We start from the raw sequence: 22,102 nt of genomic DNA, 5'->3' as shown, positions 1-22,102 counted from the left end.
TTGAGGAGCCACAGGTTTCATTTTCTTTTGTCTTTTTCTGACTTTTTCTCCCTTTTCTTCTTTGTCCTTGCTTCGTTGCCAAATTCATTTCCACTGTTTGTTCTTTACCTGATTCGTCCGTATTTTGTTTCTCCTGTTCCTTGTCCTGTTCTTCTTCTTTTTCTTCTGTTAGATTCATCGTATTATTTTTAAAATCTATCACTACATGTTTTTCTGCCAATTCGTCAACTCCTACTATCATGTCATGTGACATGTTTGGCATTATTACACATTGTAGTGCATACATCTTCTTACCCAGTCGTACCATTACTCGTATGCCTTCATTTATAGTTGCCAATGTCCGTTTGTTTGCGCCCACTAAATTTACCCTAGGTATTTTGTAAATTAAATTTGTTAAGTTAACTTCTTCTATTAGTTTTCTGTTGACCAATGTTATTTCAGATCCAGTGTCTATCATAATTTTAATTGGTTTCTCGTTGATAAATCCATCCACAAATTTTAAATTAACTCCATTTTTCTTTTCGTTGTTTCTTGCCAATTTAATAAACTCCTTGGGGTTACAAAAGATTCCTGTTTGATTTTTGGTTTTTAGTGAGCGCCGTCGTGAAAAGACGCCGGTTGCTCATCGTTGTTTATATTTTCGTCATAATGTCTCTCTCCGTCATATTCATCTGTCTGGGTATTATTTACTTCTCTTCTATTTTCTCTTGGTCTGTCGGATCTGTTTCGGTTTTCTCGATATCCCTGTTCATTTTGTCTACCATTATTTCTGTTTTCTTGATTTGAGCGTGTGGTGTTTCTATTCTGGTATTCTCGATTTCTGTCCTCATTCCATTGCCTATTTCTTTGTTCATAATTTCCTCTTCCGTTGTCTCTATTTTCGTTTTCCCTTCTGGGATTAAAATCTCGTCTTGTATAGTCCCTCCTATTTTGATTTCTATCTCTGTAATCCTGTGTTTCTCGGGGCCTGTAATCTTCTCGCGACCTTCTTGATTTTCTTTCTCTTAAACGTGATTCTCTTATTTGTAGGAATTGGCATAAACTATCTATGTCTTTGTAGTTTTGCAATGTGATATGGTCTTCCAGCGTTTCTTCGAAATGTCTTGCAATCAGTTCGACTAATTGTTCCGATGAGTAATTATATTGTAAATGTTTTGCGTTATAGTAAATTTGTAATGCATATGTCCTTTCTGATATACCCATCCTATCATTGTATTTCCCATTTTGCAATTCCTTGTTAATTTCCAATTGTTGGACTTTTCCCCAGAAATAATTCAAAAATTTTTGTTCAAATTGTTGCCAATTGCCAAATTCTTCTTCTTTGCTATCGAACCATAGGCTTGCTTCATATTTGAGATGGTTTCTGATAGTTTCTTTTGCTGTTTCGAAATTTCCGATGTGTTGTATTTTCTTTTTCAGGCTATTTATGAACGGCACTGGGTGTAATCTTCTTACATCCCCGCCAAACCTTATCTTCACGTCATCTGTGCTATGTATAACCATTTCTCTTCTTTCTCCGACATTTTGTTGAGTATTGATTTCCGCAATCTTTCTTTCCACTTCTTCTATGTCTGCCTGAATAGCGTTTTGCAACTTGTTTTCCAAACTTTCCATTTCTTTTTTCTGGCAATTCGTTATCTCCTTTATTTTATTTTGAATTTTCATTTCTTGTTCTTTCATCTCGTTTTTCATTGTTGTTAAACATCCTTTTACTTCCTTTTCATACTTTCCTATGCGTTCCTCCATTTTCTTGTTGTTCTCTTCTATTGCTTGTTTCATTTTTTGTTGTGTTTCATCCATTTTTTGATCCAATTTTTGTTGTGTTTCATCCATTTTTTGTTGTGTTTCATCCATTTTTTGATCCAATTTTTGTTGTGTTTCATCTATTTTTTGTTGTGTTTCATCCATTTTTTGTTGTGTTTCATCCATTTTGTTTGATGTTTCTTCCTGATTTTTATCCATTGCTTGTTTTGTTTCCTCCTGATTTTTATCCATTGTCCTTTTTGCTTCATCCAGTTTTTGTGACTGGAGTTGCATCAGTTGTAATAGTTTATCTATTCCTGATAATTCTTGCTGTTCTGATGCCATGATTGTCGTGTCTAAAATATCTTCTTGGTCTGAATGTTCTTTTTGTTTTTTGTTGTCTTTGCTTTGGCTTCTTGTCACAGACATTTGTTTTCAAGAAGTACTATCCCCGCCAAATATGAAATTTTACTAGTATGTTACCAAGACGACTTTTTCTCACCCAAATATTATAAATTGTCAATAAATATATCAAATGTAAATATCGTAAAAGTAAATTATTAAATCAGTTATGTAAAATTTGTACCTAAAGAGATCTAAAATTTTATGTTATCAAATGTAAGTATCTTACTTTTTACCACAGGCATATAAATCTTTAAATACCGGCTTTACTCTTTCTATCCTTCAAATTTGCCACTAGAAATACTTTTCAATGCCCTCCACGTTGGACGACAGTTGATGTGATCTTGATTATTGATATGAGATAATATTCTTATATGTCATTTAATTTAATCAATGCATTAATAATAATCTAATTAATTTACCAGATCACATATCAATATGTTTTCAATCTCAGGGCTTTTTATAAAATTAATTACTTACTTACGTGGCTTCTAAGTATTTCTCAATGGTTCCTAATCGGGATAGGAAAGAAAAGAGTAAAATAATACACACATATGGGTTACAATTATAATCAAAATATTGTTTATTTTATTTAAATGGCAATCACTGCTTAATATTTGCTATATCTTATTATTCTTAAACATAACATTTACACATGGGAATCTTATTTCCTTTTGGTTTCCAATTGAAAGTTTTTATTAACATTTAACTATTAGTATTTATTAGCAACAATTCTATTTAAGTTTGATGAAGCTTTTCTGATATTATTTATTATGTTCTTCAATTTATAATGTGGTATTTAATACGAAAAACCCATACATTCATGTCCAAACAAATGAGACTGACCTTTTTCTGGTGAACTGAGAATGTCTTCACACAAGACCCGTTTCCTGCTATCCTTGGCTGCGATCAAAACCTCGTCCTGGCTTTCAGTAATGTTCTCCTTTGAAGATTAGCTCGTATAGCTCTCGCTCCTGCTTCTGTCGTGATGCTGTATTCTACCTTTTTCGAAACTGCAATCAGCTACCGGGACACTCTTGGCTCAAGGAGGTTCTTTTACTCTCAACCTGGCCTACCTCTCGTTCCACGATAGATACTCCACACTCACGGAACTACACCAGCTTTCTCACTCTCCGTACACTACCGTCTACTACTGGACTTCACTTCTCGACAGCTCAAAACATTCTGATCTCTATTTGTCATTCATTCCCCTACTTTCTAAATATCCTCCAAAACTCCAACAAAAATACCAACTAATCAAACAAGATCGATAACTTGAAATCAACGTAAAATAGCTTTTCCAAGCCCCAGGTGTAATCACAAGAGGGCTTAATATCAATTTCACAGTTTCGATTTCATGTGTAATGTGGTTTACCTACCACCCTCATTTAAAACATTCTAACTATACGTTGTGAGCTCGTATGTACGTAGAGGGGATATTTACAAATTCGCGAGCGCCAGTAGTGGCAAGTCTGTAAACGTTTACCGGAAATTTGACATAAATGTCAAAGTGATTAATTTAAAATTAAAATTAAAAACATTAATTATAAAAAATATTAGTTGGTCAAAGCTGTGGTATATATTTTTACCTTAAATATACTTACGTTTTAAATACTGAATTTAAGTTTTTTTAATGTTCCCTAATATGTAATTATAATTTAATCTAAAAATCTTAGCGCCATCTACATGATAATTGTGAAAGTATCCGAAGTAAGAAATTCATATTTTATCAATAGAACGTCAAAATGATTAGCAAAATCTTAAAAAAATGGATTACAATTTAATTACTTTTTTGCGTTGTAAATGTTAAGCGATAACAATTAAATAATAAATTTAAAAATTACCGGTGAAAGTTGAATTAGTAATCCGCTAGGAGCGCCACCAGCGAAGCTCAGAGCGTATAACATCTAGTTTATTTTCATTTTAATTGATTATTTATCACAGTGGAGTGATTGTGGTCACTGTTCTTAATTTAATTGGCTTTACAATAGATTTTACATAACTAACAGGGACATTTTTAACTTCCTGTGGAACTGTCATTTCTGTTATGTCATGTCATATACCTAGTCATGATGTGAACAAGTCAAATTCGAGCTTAATGGTACCTAGAGCCACGGTTCTTAGACTTTGCTACGGTTGCCTAAATCGACTAACCAATGAACATTAAGGGTGCGATTACGTCACGAGAGTGTACTGTCATTTGAATCGTAATATGATTTTTTTCGAATCCTGAGAAAACCAAGTATTTTAGAAAAATTTAAACCCAGGATGAAAGATTACATTATTACCGAGGGCGGAAAGCCCCTTAGAATAAACAAGCAGTTTCTATTGAATGAAATATTTGAAATTAAATATCACACTTTTCTTTTATTTTCAGCCGTGTAACTTATTAAAATAAACATTATAGAAGTTTTCAGGGACTTTCGGCCCTCGGTAATAATGTAGTCTTTCATTCTGAGTTTAAATTTTTCAAAAATATTTATTAGTTTTCTCAGGATTCGAAAAAAATGAATACAATTAAAACACATTGAGAATTTTGACATGCGTCAAAATTTTGCATTAACTCAATGTAAAATTCTAAACTGTTGAATTCCAGCTTCCCTAATTATTTTACATCAAAAGACATTAGAAATTATTTGTAGAGGATTGAAATCTGTATTGAAAACAACTGTTAAAATTGGTCTACGTAATTAAACATATTCGAAAATTTTGTAAAAATGTAATACATTTTAGTTTTCAGCCCAAACTTAGGCCACACACAATGCAATAATGTTCACATTTTTGAACTGTCAATATTTTTATTTTATCATCTATTGTTTAAAAACAATACAGTTGATAAGATACCCTCAGTTGCGGAGAAAGTATTAATAATAAAGATTTTTTATTCAGTCAATGGTGTGAGCACAGTCAGTTAAATAGTAACGTGTGGCCTAACTTTTACACGCATACATATTGTGGCAAGTGTATCATATTTTTCAAAATTTTGGAATGCATTTAAATCGTAGAACAATTTTAACTTTTGATTTTAATACAGATTTTAATTCTCTACAAGTATTCTCTCATGACTTTTGATGTAAAATAATTAGGGAAGCAAGAATTCAACAAATTAGAATTTTACATTGAGTTTCCTATGGCCCTTTTTACGATTCACCGCCCGGTATAAGATAAAATGTGTACTATTTGTCTTATTATTTCATAATAACACAAATAATACACATATATACACAATAACACACATTCAATGATCGAAAATCATTTAAAAATATGGGAATGTGAACTCTTGTGACGTAAAGTCAAAAATATAAGTCTCCCCACCAGGCCCGCCGTAAGCGGGCGTGCAAGGCGTGCACCGCACAAGGGCGCCATGTCCTGGGGGGCGCCAAATCAGAAATCAAACAAATATGTATAACAATTAACGACAGAGAGCAAAATTACTACTTTTCTTTTTACATCAAATCTTGTATATTTCTTTTATATACTAAATATAGAGTCAGAGGAATTACTAACTGGAAATATAATCCCTTATTTACAAAAGTCTGTCGATGTAAGTTATTAGTCCGATTTCATTCCAGCTGAATATGCACGTTTGAACATAAAAATATAACTATGTATTCAGAACCAGCGATAAAAACAAAAGAGCAAGCACTTAACTTTATCTTAATGTATACCTACTTATATTTGTTTAGGTAATAAATTTCGAGAACTTTGGGAATATTATATTTCATTTACTATGAAACACTTTTTTATCGCTTTATTAATTGATGCTGAGCTTGTCTTTTTGTCCCTAAACTGTTTTTCTGTTAGGTCATTCATTTTCATTATTTGAGTGGCTTCGTGATTACTATTACTTCCACCAAGTAAGCATCAAGTTAATGTATTACGATTACGATACGAATACGGAATGAGAGTGTAAATTATAAATTTCTAAAAAAGACAAAATTCTTTGTGATTGTGAATTGAGTGATTGTGTTAAAGCAGCTGAAGCTTCATTCATCGATCAAAGATCAAACTGAAGGATCTTACAGTGGTCAGTGGTAAGGTAAGCGTTTTATAAAATCACTAATGTAGTTTTAAAATTTTTTATTAGGTCAAAAATGTAATACTTTACACCCCTCAATTACATTAACCGAAATAAAATCCATTTTGATAAAGCAAATTATGCGCGAAGTTAAAACTAAAGCAAATTTATTAAATTTTAAAGCTGTTTTTCTTTTTATCGTTTAAATCGTTTTGATCAAAAACATTTTTTAATAATAAAATTATTGAGTTATTTTATTTTTCAAATTTTAATTATAAAAAAATTGGCACTTTTTTCAATGTACATATTTTCAAAACAAGCAAACATTTAAATAATTTTATAACAATTTGTACTATTTAAGAATATAATATTAGTCCATTCACTCACGGTAAAATATTGCAAAACCTCACAATTTCGAATCATAGATATATAGACAAGGCGAAAACGGCGGGTTCGAAGGGAAAAATATTCCCATGAGATTTTTTTGCATAATCACATTCGTGAGACATCCCAGAATAAGGTTCAAGAAGTCGCCCATGTGAAAAGTGGGCCAATTTTTTTTAACAATTTTTTTTTTATCAAATTTCAAGAATTAATATTTTTGGCCTGAACAATTTTTTCTTTAATTTTTTGGACCATTCTGGACAAAAAAGTCTCTTATAATTTTTCTCTAAAGTTGATCGTTTTCGACTTATAAGCAATTTAAAATTGAAAAAAAAAACGAAAAATGGCGATTTTCAAGGCTTAATAACTCGGTTAAAAGTTATTATTATGAAAGTCAATATATGACTAAATCAAAGTTTAAAGCCCCCCTACAAGATCCTGAAGAAATTTTTGTCATTATTTTATTACTAAGCTGTTATTTTTAAGAAATAATAATAAGCGCCATGCACGTGTGCGGGGCTGTAAATGCTGAGTGCGAGAGAGAAGCCATTCCAGCAGTCCAATTGTGCATCTTACTCGCACTCACATTTACAGCAGCGTCAATACGATCTAACCACTCATTGTTATTAATTAAAAATAACAGCTTATAGTAAATTAATGACACAGATTTCTTCAGGATCATGTAGCGGCGACTTTAAACTTTGATTTAGTCACTTTCTGACTTTCAAAATAATAATTTTTGACCGAGTTATTAAGTCTTAAAAATGGCCATTTTCGCGTTTTTCAAATTTTAACTTGCTTATAACTCGAAAAAGATCAACTTTAGAGAAAAATTATAAGAGACCTTTTTTGTCCAGAATGGTCCAAAAAACCTAAAAAAAATTAGTCCGGGCCAAAAATATTGATTTTTTGCAATTTGATTAAAAAAAAATTGTTAAAAAAAATTGGCCCACTTTTCTCGTGGGCGACTTGTTGAACCTTATTCTGGGACGTCTCACGAATGTGATTATGCAAAAATATCTCATGGGAATATTTTTCCCAACGAACCCGCCGTTTCCGCCTTGTCTAATAGTCCAGACAAATAAGATTTTTCTCGTGACACATCCCCCTCCAGGCCGAAACCAAATTTTTTGAGTAGTATGGACATCAACATTATTAACCTATATGTTTCCTGCAGCTGATTTTGATGATATACATAGTTATAAACAAATGAAGATCAAAAAACGCTAAATTCTCACTTTTTCGTCTATTACCAAAAATTTAAGCACTTTAAACAAATTTGAGAGTAAGAAACTCATAAATCGTATAAAAAACTTCAATATGGCGTTCGCTGAATATGTCTATCCTTATTGGTTGCTTAGAAAATTGCAAAATAAATCATAAATTTTCAGTTTTTATAAATATTCATAACTTATGTAAAAATTAACTTAGAACCATCTTATTACACGGAATGTTGATACTTCTTGTCTCTTGTTATTTAAAGTTATTTAATTTGTTTTTCCCAAATTCATTTTTTTGCAACACTACAAGTCAGAAAATTATGAGGCTACAATAATACTTCGGACAGTTTATGAAAGAAGAACATTTACCTATACTATTACCTTGATTTAAAATAAATGACAAAATAATTTTAAACAGTGTTAAATTATTTTGCAAAAACATGTCGATTTTTTGCTTACTTATAAACAATTAGAATAACTTTTTAACCGCTACCCGTAGAAAAATTATTTTTTCATATTTAGAAAGACTGAATTTTTATACACATTTAGAAAGAAAAACTTTAGAAAAAAAAATTGTCCTAGGACAATTAGGGACAAAGTTAGCCCCCCCCCCATTTTTTTAATTTACATGTTTTTGCAAAATAATTTTGGCATATTTATAAATATTTTTTGTATCTTTTTTTAATTAAATTAATACTGTACATTTTCTTCTTTCATAAACTATCCAAAGTATAACTGTAATTTCATTATTTTCTGACTTACAGTGTTGCAAAAAAAAAATAATTTGGGATAAACAAATTAAATAACTTTTAAACTATTTGACCAATTGCTTTGAAATTTAGGGTATAAATTAAGCACCATAAGTCTCAGCATTCGGTGTAATAAGAAGGTTCTAAGTTAATTTTTTACATAAGTTATGAATATTTATAAAAACTCAAAATTTATGATTTATTTTGCAATTTTCTAAGCAACTAATAGGTAAGGATAGACATATTAAGCGAACGCCATATTGAAATTTTTTATACGGTTTATGAGCTTCTTACTCTCAAACTCGTCCAAAATGCCTATTTTTTTAGTAATAGACGAAAAAAGCGAAAATTTACCGTTTTTTGATCTTCATTTGTTTATAACACTATGTACCTATATCATCAAAATCGGCTGCAGGAAACATATAGGTTATTATTATACATGTCAATACTACTCAAAAAATTTAGTTTCGGCCTGGAGGGGGTTGTGTCACCAACAGGATATTTTTTTCCTTATTTCTCTGAACTAATATTATGGTCCATTTACTCGGTTTTTGCTCCAAATTTTGAAGAACCACTGGGATTGACATGAAATTTGGCATATTGGCATACACATAGCTAACATGTCCAAGAAAAAAGTGATATTGTGCCGATGCGTGATTTTTTTTCTGAAAGTGAGTTTCACGGTTTCACGCCTTCTAGAGGGTGAAAAAACATACCTTCAAAATTAGTCCGTAATTGGATAAAATGGACAATTCTAAAGAACTTTTGTTTTATGGGCTTTTTTTACAAAACAATACTCTTCGAGTTATTTGCGAGTGAATATGTTCATGTTTCAACAAACAAAAATGCGTTTCTATTCAACAGTTCATGGTAAATAACTCAAAAAGTAAGTGTATTATCCAAAAAAATATTCTTAGCAAAAATATAGCTTATAAAAAACTTAAAAAAATGGTGTACCTATATATGAAGCCTGTATTGTAGACCTACCAGAAGCAGAGTTGCCACAACTCATTGAAATATTTAATTTGAAATTTGACTGATAACAACCTACTTTTCATTAGCTGTAACTCTGCTTCTACTGGGTCTACAGACTCAGTATATACACCATTTTTTTTTCACATTTTTCTAAGCTATATTTTTGGTATGAATATTTTTTCGAAAAAATAATTACTTTTTGAGTTATTTGTGTAAATCCGTCGAAGAACATGTTTTTCTTGTTGAAAAATGAACATTCACTCGCAAATTACTGGAAAAGCTTTTACTTAGAACAAAAGTTGCTTAGAATTAATCAGTTTACCCAATGGCGGACTTATTTTGAACTGATGTTTTTTCACCTCCGAGAAGGGCTGAAAACCCACCTCCAGGGCAAAAGCAACATCGGCACTATATCCCTTTTTTCTTTGACATATTAGCATTGTTAGCTATGTGTGTACCAAATTTCATGTCAATTCAAGCGGCTCTTTAAAACCCACAGCAAAAAGCATAATATGTATGTATGTAAGAAAACTAAGGGTCTTTGTGAAAGTCCAGTCCATATAGTTATAGTTGAAGAGGGGGCGGCATAATTGGAATTGCACGCGGGCGATCAAACTGTTAGCGGCGGCTCTGCTCCCCACCACCGTCGGTCAAGGCAACCGTAATAAAGTCTAATAACCGTGACCTAAAGCATAATACGTTGGATATTTTAGTCATCCATGTTTAAGTTCACATTATTCATCTATGTTCCTATGACGGATCAATTATAAAGGGTTTTTACCCACATATATTTTTGTATTTTGGTGGTTAACATGTTAGATTCACGTGAGTATAACCTATAACTTTTTAAAACCGTAGTCAAAATTTTAAAAACTTTGCATTATCTTATCAGGTTATACACATTTTAGGTAAGCACTGATGATGATCGGTCATCCGATCGAAAACTAGTTCTGTAATGTAGCCCTTTTTAGGGATTTTAACAAATATACCTTTTATAAAGGATTTTATCGTTTTTTTATTATAGTAATTATTATGTTATTACTGTTTTAGTTCAACCCAAATAAGTAAGAGACCTAACAACATACCTCTTTTTCGAGATTCCTCAATCCTCACAACAGTTTTGTCCTCATCCTCTATATTCGTAGCATCTTCTATAGTTCCAAGTACTTTAACTTCATCATTAAGTACATATAGTCGTTTCGGTATTAGCGGTTCTGACTGGTGCTTCTTTGTTCCATGATGAGGACGATATGTGATATTTTTATTAACTTCTTCGAAAATAATATCGGGTGCTAGGCAGTCAATTTGTTTAACTAACTTGTGTTTGATCTGTTCCTCTGAAAACCTGAAAATAAATTCATACTAAAAACATACCTATATAATGCTATAAAAAGTCATTTATTACAGGGTGTAACAAAAATACAGGTCATAAATTTAATCACATATTCTGGGACCAAAAATAATTTGATTGAACCTTACTTACCTTAGTAGAAATGTGCACATAAAAAAAGTTACAGCTCTTTTAAGTTACAAAATGAAAATCGATTTTTTCGAATGTATCGAAAACTATTGGAGATTTTTTATTGAAAATGGACATGTGTCATTCTTATGGCAGTAGCATCTTAAGAAAAAATTATAGTGAAATTTGGACACTTCATAAAAATTTTATTGGGGTTTTTGTTCCTTTAAACCCCCCCAAACTTTTGTGTACGTTCCAATTAATTTATTATTGTAGTATCATTAGTTAAACACAATGTTTTTAAAACTTTCTTGCCTCTTAGTACTTTTTCGAAAAGTCAGTTTTTATCGAGATATTTCGAATATTTGTCAAATCCACCACATATTTGTATATGGTTAAGTACGATTATGGAGACTTTGTAATAATATGAACATTTATTTATGATTTACATCAGGGGTTCCCAACCTTCTAGCAACTGCGTACCACCTTAAATATTTAAAATTTTGGCGTACCACCAAACATCGGGAATGGGAACATGAAGAGGAAGGAAGCCCCCTGATACTATTTTTTAGAAATATCTACTAAATTATTTCTAATTCTAATTCTTCTCGGTGTATGACACAATGTGTATTTTTCGAATTTTCTTTATTTTTGCTGCTAGCCCTGTCAATTTACCTGACATACGAGTTCTTCTGTGGTGTATGATTTAAGTGGTTTGCAGAACAAAGACTCTTCTATAACTTCTTTATAAAAATCAAATCGTAAAAATGCGAGTAGCTGTGCTATGTTTGTTATATCGGTGTTTTCGTCTACTTGAAGTGCAAAATATGGGCATTCTTGTTCTTCAATATTGGAAGACATATCAGTAATTCGCCTTTTCATTGCGTTGTTTGACAATGGTATTTTTTAAATTTATTTAACTGACTTTTCTCTTAACACGGTTTGGGCCATTTCTACAGCGGCTGGTAGTAAAAGAGTCTCACCTATTGTGTGACGCTTTCCATCCTTTGCGATTCTACATCTAACAAGGTAGGATGCCTTGATTAAGTTAGTATCATATTTAAAAAGCTAGTCATGCATTTATTTTCTTTCTTAAAAAAAGATTTTCTTTTAAAAAAATTCGATCAGCTTACCAACCACATCAGAGTGCTTTGTGTGTTAATGACGTATCAACATAGAAGGCTTTATGCTTTGGTTCGAAAGCGTTTCGAAACAAGCAACCCATTGAGGAATAGGATTGTCACTATTTTCTGTGCCACACTTCACTATAAAACCACACTGTAGGTAGCTTTCGTGGTATTTTAAATTGGCCTGCGGTTTCAGTTTTTTAACTCTATCCTTTGAAGTCCCAGGGTTCACCAAAAACTGCTTTATAGATTAATATGGAAGCACAACAACTGCACTGGCACTTTCGCAGACAGAGGTTCAGTGTAATCTCTTGATTCACACACGTGACGCGTACCATCTGAAATCTTCCCGCGTACCACCGGTTGGGAATCCCTGATTCACATTTTTAGGGATATTTTGAACCATTTTAAAAAAGAAGTCACATCTCGATAAAAGGTGCCTTTTCGAAAAAATACAAAGAGGCAAAAAAGTTTTAAAAACACTGTGTTTAACTAATGGTACCGCAGTAATATTTTAATTGGAACGTACACAAACATTTGGGGGGTTTAAAAGAACAAAACCCCCATAAAATTTTTATGTAAACATATTAAAAAATAAGCCTCAACTCGATAAAAACTGCCTTATCGAAAAAATACTAAGAGGCAAAAAAGTTTTAATAATATTGAATTTAACTAATGGTACCACAATAATAATTTGATTGAGACGTACACAAAAGTTTGGGGGGGTTTAAGGGAACAAAATCCCCATAAAATTTTTATGGGGTGCACAAATTTTACTATAATTTTTCTTTAAGATGTTCCTGCCATAAGAATGCCACATGTCCATTTTCAATAAAAAATCTTCAATAGTTTTCGATATATTCGAAAAAATCGATTTTCATTTTGTAACTTCAAAGGGTAAACTTTTTATGTGCATATTTGTACTAAAGTAAGTTAGGTTCATTCAACTATTTTTGGTCCCAGAATATGTGATTTAATTTATGACCTGTATTTTTGTTACACCCTTTATAAGTAGTCGAAAATCCTAAGGCAAAATAGTTTATAAGCATTTTCCCCAGAAACAGACGAACCACTCTGCAACACTACTCTGTGGCGCCACAAGGTGGCCAGCCACTGTCTCTGATCCTCGCTGCTAGAGTGGCGTCCATTACAAAATCATTGGCGCTACAAAATCACCTGTCTAAGCCACTTCGTGGCTCCACTCAGTAGTGCTGCAGAGTGGCTCGTCTGTTTCTGCGATTAGAATAACTTTAAAAATATTATCCGTAGAATTTTTTTTGGCACGACAACTAAGGCATGGTACCATTAAAATTATTGAACCAACATTGTAAAATTATACCAATAATTTTCAGTACATATTTGAAATCTGAGAATTTACATTTTTGCATAACTCTAGCTTATCTATACGTCTAAAATCTTAATAGCTTGTTACCACTTCCTGTAATAGGGATTTTCATTCACAGTCATTTGTTTCGAGCTTCTGTCATATGTCGTTTAATCCGTGTCATATGTCGTTTAATATTATATATAGATTATACAACATATTATGATGACAAATGACAATCGATGAAAAGCCCTATACTAGACACACCATCAATCATTATTATTTTTTAATGGAACATCCTATATATTATTATATTTTTAGATTCTGCATAAATATAGTATAAGATAAAGTATATTTTGTCAAACGTAGGAAAGAGTTTGAAAATTTTACAATCGCCATGCGACGTTATGCTAAATCTAAAAAGAAAGTAGTGATCATAGATTTTTTAAAAGCTATGATGTTATTGAAGTGAATATATATAACATCGCTACAGGCCTTATAGGCCTACGGCTTCTAAATTATGTATAATATTTCTCCATCATTTTTCCCAATACTCTGTCATTCAATATTCGTTTGACGTTTCTACTTTCTGGCATTCGAGTAATATGTCCCAGCCATCTGGCTCTTTGGGCTCGTATTTTTGTAGTTATTTTTGGTCTCCTATACATCCTCATTACTAAGTCATTTGTTCGTCTCCTCCAGGTTTTCTCCGCTATCTGTGTATACCTCCAAAAATCTTTCTCAGGACCTTCCTTTCCCATATCTGTTTCGTTTTCTCCTCTTGTTGGTTCATTACCCACGTTTCGCTCGCATACAACACTGCGGGTCGTATAAGGGTTGATTCCCACTATACCTCCCGTTTACTTTCCATACGCATGGCATTCCGTTTCCATAAAATATTGTTAAATACAAATCATATAGTATATGCCCACTTTCCGTCCCGTTTACCTACCATTCCCGAAATCTCGCGTTCAATATCGGCCACGTATTTTTCGGCGACGTCTCGGGTACCCTATGGATAATGTGAATATTGCTATTACCTCGCGGTTTAGTCACGTATTTTTTTCTACGACAAGGTGTGACTTGTCGGGTAGAGTATGGATTGGGGGAATACATAGCGGTTATGGATAGGGGGAATACATGTTGAGAAAAATTTGGACAATAAAAAATTTATAGAACTTGTCTGACATGACTTTTTAATTTTGAAAATAAAAAATACAGTGATAATACATTTAAAGACGGCAATATTTTGGGCGGCTGTTGCCAAGGAATTAAAATATTTTCTTCATCCAATATCTTCTTAAGCAATTCCGCTGGTTCATCGGCGGATTGATAACCTCTACGGAATATTATCACTCCATTTTCGCTTGTTTGGCCGATACTTCTATCGATTGGTGATTTATTTCTTGCTATTTTGACCACACGTGTCTCTCTATTCTGCTATGTGGTTGTTCCATTCTTTTTTCTTCTATTTAGTGTCCATTCGTTTATACATCCTGGGATGTATAGTCCTGAACATTTCAGGGACTACCTTCTTCGCTTTCTGGTGACACAATTATAATATGTCTGCTTGTTCCAACTGCGTCGCTTCACTAGAAACAAAGTTAGAGAACTATAGGTTCTTCCAAGTTGTGCGTTACCTTTTTCGCTTTCTGGTGACACAATAATTATAATATATCTGCTTGTTCCAACTCCATTGCTTCACCAGAAACGAAGTTAGAAAACTATAGGTTCTTCCAAGTTGTGAGTTAACTTTTTGCTTCCCGGTGACACAATTATAATATATCTGCTTGTTGCAACTCCGTTGCTTCACCAGAAGCGAAGTTAGAAAACTATAGGCTCTTCCAAGTTGTGCGTTACCTTTCTTGCTTTCCGGTGACACAATTACAATATATCTGCTTGTTTAAACTGCGTTGCTTCACCAGAAACGAAGTTAGAAAACTATAGCTTTTTCCAAGTTGTGCGTTACCTTTTTCGCTTTCCGGTGACCCAATTATAATATATTTGCTTGTTCCAACTCCGTTGCTTCACCACAAGTGAAGTTAGAAAACTATAGGCTTTTCCAAGTTGTGCGTTAACTTTTTCTCTTTCCGGTGACACAATTATAATATATCTGCTTGTTCAAACTCCGTTGCTTCACCACAAGCGAAGTTAGAAAACTATACGCTCTTCCAAGTTGTGCGTTACCTTTTTCTCTTTCCGGTGACACAATTATAATATATCTGCTTGTTCAAACTCCGTTGCTTCACCATAAGCGAAGTTATAAAACTATAGGCTCCTCCAAGTTGTGCGTTACCTTTTTCGCTTTCTGGTAACCCAATTATAATATATCTGCTTGTTCCAACTCCGTTGCTTCACCACAAGCGAAGTTAGAAAACTATACGCTCTTCCAAGTTGTGCGTTACCTTTTTCTCTTTCCGGTGACACAATTATAATATATCTGCTTGTTCAAACTCCGTTGCTTCACCACAAGCGAAGTTAGAAAACTATAGGCTCCTCCAAGTTGTGCGTTACCTTTTTCGCTTTCTGGTGACCCAATTATAATATATCTGCTTGTTACAACTGCGTTGCTTCACCAGAAACGAAGATAGAAATCTATAGGTTCTTCCAAGTTGTGCGTTACCTTTTTCGCTTTCCGGTGACACAATTATAATATATTATCTGCTCCTTCCAACTGCGTTGCTTCACCAGAAACAAACTTAAATTTTTAATTTATGAATGTTTTTTATATTGATAACGATTTCCGAAGTGAAAGTCGAAACGTCAAGTAAACTTGATTTCAAACTCGAATTGTGGCTTATGCCCAAATAAAATAGTAAATCTTATTTTGTATTTCTCACGCCGCGGCGCGCCGGTAAGAAAACAAATGTGAAATAACCTTTTTTTACATTGGTCCGCATGTATATTTTACATTTCTATTATTAAATTTTCTTCAGACCACATATTTCATCAAGCCGGAAAAAACACGTGTATTCGAATCAAAAATTTAGGGTAAAATGTTACCAAACCGGTACAAAATGTGTGGAATATTAAATGGGGAAAGTAAACGCGACGCACGTCTAGTGAGAATGGTGGTTAAATTAATGGAAGGTGTATGGAACGGGTATGGGAAGTAAACGGAACGTATAGTGAGAATAGAATTTTAATGGGAGGTGTATGGAATGGTTATGGAATGTAAATGGGAGGTATAGTGAGAATCGACCCTTATCGTTTCATACATTCTGATTTTCGCGTTTCTGGATACGTTTTTGGCTTTTAATATCGTGTTTCAGGAACCCACAACTCGACTTATCTTCCATAATCTTTTATCTATTTCTTTTTCTTCCCTTCCAGTATTAATTACAGTCACTCCCAGGCATTCGAATTCTGATCCTTAAATTTATATTCATCTCCTTCTCCTTTAATTACCATGTATTGTGTTTTTCCTTGGTTGATTCTTAATCCATACCTTTTTGCTTCCGCTTCGAACTTTTGGAAGATTTTTTGGAGGTGTTCCTTTGTTCTTGTTAGGATGACTAGATCATCAGCGTAAGCTATAAACTGCTGTCTGTTATTAAAATATGGTACCGTTTGTACTAATTTTTACCCTTCTTACTATGTGTTGTACCAAGTTAAATCAATAAGGGGATAGAGGGTCACCCTGTTTCAGTCCTTTATTCACTGTGAATTGTTTTGAAAAATTTACTTCCATTGAAGTGAATAGTGTCCCTAAATTAATCCGCTCTGTGACTGAAAAGGGATTGATTAGGTGTTATGTACATGACAGAAATATGTTCTCAGTTCTAAATGAAGTAATACACATATCCACAGGACATGGAGGAATAAATGAAATGAATAATCAACAAAAGACAAAGTATAAAAATGCCACATTAAAAGATTTTGCGCTTTTTGTAATCTTATGTGAGCCCTGCCTTCAAAAGTTGAAACACAAAAAGAAAAGAGTGGTTTTTAAGCAGATAATATTCAGTGAAATGAACTCTCGGTGCCAAGTAGACATGATTAATGAAAACGAAGTCTCAAAGGATAAGGAAGTGGCTTTAACAACAGTTGTAACAGCACAATCATCAGGAAGTGAACAAGGATTTTTCAGGTGCTCCTTCCAGATAAAGTGCATGTCCAACACATGTTTCTGCAAGAAGAAAAATGTGCAAAAAAGAAAAATAATAATAAAAAGTTTATTTAAACTATTTACTAGTTTACACTTTAGAAGCATATCTACTTATCCTACTTGGAGTGTAGTCTGACTATGGTTTGTTTTTAAACCAAGAGGAGTCAACTAAAAGACAAATTCACATCCAAGAAAGATACTAGAAAAATCACCTAATACATCTTCTTTTTTGTTGATCATATCGGCCGTCGAAGGTAATTCATATATATTATATTATACTAATACGTCGCTAAAGAGTTCTTAAACAACTGTTTTTTATATAAAAGTAGACTAAAAATCTAAAAATTAAAGGAATAACGCAGAAAACACAAAAAATCGCCGATATGACTTAATTATCCTATGAAATGTAAGTAGTAGTGTCAAAATTTCATAAATGTCATTAGTGTCAAAATTTAATAACAGTGGAGTAAACTTGCCTGAGGTTGGACCAAATACAAAAAAGCATTAAGGCGCGGTAAATTTGAATTACTCCTCTTGGTTTAAACACAGACCGTAGTAAATGTTAACTTAATGATTGGGAAATAATCAACTCTTAATAAATGGCACTGGGAGAGTATACTTTTCCTAGTTGGAGTCTACTTTTACTAGTAAATGTTGAATAAAAATCTTCATGATATATTTAAAATCAACTTTTACTAAAACCAGCCGTTTGAGTGTCTCGAACTAGGAATAGTCAACTCCAACTGGATAATTAACTTGAACTTTGACATATTGTTTGTTAATTTCTAATGCATCTTTATTGTGATTTTAGTATATATGTGTCAGTTTTATTGGCCGAATAACTTTATTCGTCAAATAAACTAATATTAGTCTTGGTGAAACCAGCCATAACCAATTAAATGATGAAATTAAAATTAGAAAAAAATATTTTAATTTTTATCAAATAAACAATATCGAATACAGCTACCAACATTTATACTACAAATAGTAAAAGTTTTTAAGATTAAATCTCATTGTGTACACTTTTTACCCGAACAAGTAATCTGGTCTGTGTATGAAGCCTAATATAATATACAAAGATTTAGCTAAATCTTGTAAAGTTGATTTTTTTCAAGTACATGAATCCTACTTCAATTGGTATTTATAATTATGAATCACATTATACACAATCAAGATAGCAAAATTAAGCTTGCAGGCTTATACACCGTGAATTTCTTTTTAAAAGTATATAAAAAACAATCTAAAAATATTTTGCCTTTTCAATTTGCGATTTCCATCAACACGCATCGATTTTGATGACATTTTTGAATCAACCTCTATTTACCCACGGGGGGGGGGTGGAACCTTTATATTAGATTGCTTTTATTAATCGATTTATTTTGCTGTAAGTATACTCTTTAACAAAAATTTCAAAACTCAATTTTACTGAAAAAAAAAAAATTTTCGTGAGAAAAAACACCAATCTACCCTTGTTATTTATACTCTAACTGCAATTGAACATTACCCATTTTAAATTCACTTTATTTGAAACCGTAGGCGCAAAATATCGGGCCAATGCTTTTTAAATGCATTCATTTTTTTCGAATCCTGAAAAAACTAATAAAAATTTTTCAAAAATTCAAACGCAGAATAAAAAATTGCATTATTTCCGAGGACCGAAAGTACCTTAGATTAAACAAAAAGTTTCTTTTGAATGATAGATTTGAAATTAAAAATAATACTCAATTCTCTCTATTTTTTTTTTCACCCCTGTAACTTATTAAAATAAACATTATAGAAGTTTTCAGGGATTTTCGGCCCTCAGTAATAATGTAATCGTTCATTTTGCGTTTAAATTTTTCAAAAATTCTTATTAGTTTTCTCAGGATTCGAAAAAAAAGGGTGCATTTAAAAAGCTTTGGCCCGGAATTTTGCGCCTACGCTCTTAAGCCGGAGTAATGGTAGTAACGAGTTAACAATTTAAAATGAATAAATTTGAACACAGATATAGTAACAGTTAAAAAAGTATTTTTTACATTTTTTTTTTTTTCACAGAAAGTACAAAACTAATAGTGAAGATACTTAAAATTTGCTATTCGCGGTGTACAAGTACTTGGAAGGGAATTAAGAAACGATCGTGCGCGAATAGCGGAGAAATATTGCAACTTTCTTAAATAATTCATATTGTCAATTGAAATTGTCAAATTGACGTACATTTCATATCTACTGTCATTGGAGAAGAAAAATTATATGTTGTTGCACAATATTGATATGATATGCAATTATTATATAAAGGTAAATTTAATTAATTGTATTTTGCTTGCAGTACTGCATTTTAATAACTAATTTTATTTACTACATACAATTGTTTACGTTTTAATAACAACCTGAATCTGATTTTTTTTCTTATTACTTTTTTGGACTATGGCCTTGACAATTATCCAGTAACCAGGACTAATATAATTGGCCAATATAATTAAAAGTGCGAATAAAGTTGCAGAACGTAGAAGTAGGTGTCGCTTTGCCGAACTTGCACGGTCCCAATATTTATATAACAGTATTTTCTGTAAAAAATGTACTTATTTTGAAAAAATGTACTTTTTAAAATTGTCAAAAATATTTTTTCACTAACCATTTTTTTCAAAATTATTAATTTTAAAATGTTCAAACTTATGGATCCCTTTACTGATGCTTAATGAGTTAATTTAAAATGGTTTTGCAATTAGGGTAGAAATAGTATGGTCAGATTTCAAAATTTTTCGTTAAATACGAAATTGTTACCTTAATGTGTTATACATATATAATTTGTATTAAACTTACAGCAATAATTAAAAAAAACACAACCTCTTTGATTTTTATAAGCTACATTTTCAATTTTAACAAGCAAAATCTACCTTATGCTGAAGTGTGCTTTTACCTGAGGGGTGGAATCTACCATAACTGGGGAGCTGGAACCTTTATATTGAAAATAACCTCAAAATCCATAGAAAAATGTTAATAGTTTTGTTTTCGAAAAATCAATATTTTTAGACTTATTCTTGATTGAAAATTTCAATTTTTCTTATGTTTTCAATGGTGTAAATTATCTTATGATTATTCAAAACAAAGGTGGTGTAAGAAGTATGTAAAGACAGGAATATTAAAGACACAACAACAGTCACATATCAAAAATTACAAACATTTTCCAGCACAAACTTAAAAACACGCTGAAATTACAAGAAAAAAACTATAAATTTATATCTCTAAGAAACATCCTGATATCCTATTAGAACAACCCATACAGGACTATGAGAAATAACAAAACGTATCTACTACAGTCAGAAACACAAATAGGCCAGGGTAATAAGACAAAAATATACCCTGACCGTGCCACTTCAGCAGCCAGGGTACTGAAGCGTTTTTTCGACAGGTAATACCTATAGGAACAAATTATAACTATTTCCTGCGTAGGATCTGGCGGCCATTTTTATTTATAAACAATTAACTGTCAAAAAATGGCATTTTCCCCTTTTTTTTCCAAATCAACAGAAAACAGTGAAACATAATTTTTTTAGTACAAATATCTTCGAGATTATGGAAAAAGCTTTAAAATAACGTATTACAAAGTTTGATATACTCATTTATTGTTAATATAATTGCGAAAAAAGGTCGGAATTGCAAAAAAAATATTTTCTCAATAACTGTTGTAAAAATTAGTGTACAGCTTTGAAATTTTTGTCAAATGAGGGTTTTTTGGTGCTTAATATTTGATAAAAATTTCAAAGCGATTCATTCAATTGTTTAAATTCTATTCAAATTGTTTATCCCAGAGAGCATTTTTTTGCAATAACATAAGTCAGAAAAAAATGACCTTAGAACCATTCCACAGGTGTCAAATGAAAGAGCATGAGCTACATTTTCAACATGGTTTAAAAAAGTGAATAAAAAATGCATTTATTAGTAATAAATAATTATGCAAAAGTATCGTCAATTTTTGTTTATAAACTTTTTAAATAAGTTTTTCCAAAAAAATTAACTTTTTTACCCTGTTTTAAGTGCACAACTACCAAGTAATGTTATCTATATCATAATTGATAAAAAATTGTAATAAATATGTATAATTTCTTATATAACAAAATAAAAAGTTTATAAGGAAAGATTTACGATACTTTTGCATAATTATTTATTACTAATAAGTGCATTTTTTATTCACTTTTTTTAAACCAAGTTGAAAATATAGCTCATGCTCTTTCATTTGACACCTGTGGAATGGTTTTAACGTCATTTTCTTGTGACTTATGTTATTGCAAAAAAATGCTCTCTGGGATAAACAATTTGAATAAAATTTAAACAATTGAATGAATCACTTTGAAATCTTTATCACATATTAATCACCAAAGAACCCTTATTTGACAAAAATTTCAAAGCTGTACACTAATTTTTACAACAGTTATTGCGAAAATTTTTTTTTGCAATTCCGACCTTTTTTCGCAATTATATTAACAATAAATGAGTATATCAAACTTTGTAATACGTCATTTTAAAGCTTTTTCCACAATTTCTAAGATATTTGTACTAAAAAACCATAAGTTTACCTGTTTTCCATTGATTTAAAAAAAATGACATTTTTGAAAA

At 31.8% G+C, this 22,102-nt stretch overlaps 2 protein-coding genes across 2 annotated transcripts in view; one reads left to right on the top strand and one right to left on the bottom strand.

The window, feature by feature from the left end:
• The window catches only part of LOC114336164 (CAD protein), a 206,016-nt gene that overhangs the window by 123,987 nt on the left and 59,927 nt on the right, over positions 1–22,102 (top strand). The gene's annotated exons all lie outside the window — the stretch shown is intronic.
• LOC114336165 (uncharacterized) overlaps positions 1–22,102 on the bottom strand; it is a 49,327-nt gene that overhangs the window by 26,024 nt on the left and 1,201 nt on the right. Inside the window, exon 2 of the mRNA XM_028286494.2 lies at positions 10,577–10,836. Coding sequence (XP_028142295.1) covers positions 10,577–10,836 — 260 coding nt within the window. The remainder of the gene's footprint in view (positions 1–10,576; positions 10,837–22,102) is intronic.

Source organism: Diabrotica virgifera, chromosome 7 (assembly GCF_917563875.1).
Source record: "Diabrotica virgifera virgifera chromosome 7, PGI_DIABVI_V3a".
Taxonomy (NCBI): Eukaryota; Metazoa; Arthropoda; class Insecta; order Coleoptera; family Chrysomelidae; genus Diabrotica; species Diabrotica virgifera.
Note: the sequence above shows the minus strand (reverse complement) of the source record. Positions and strands in the feature narration are given on the sequence as shown.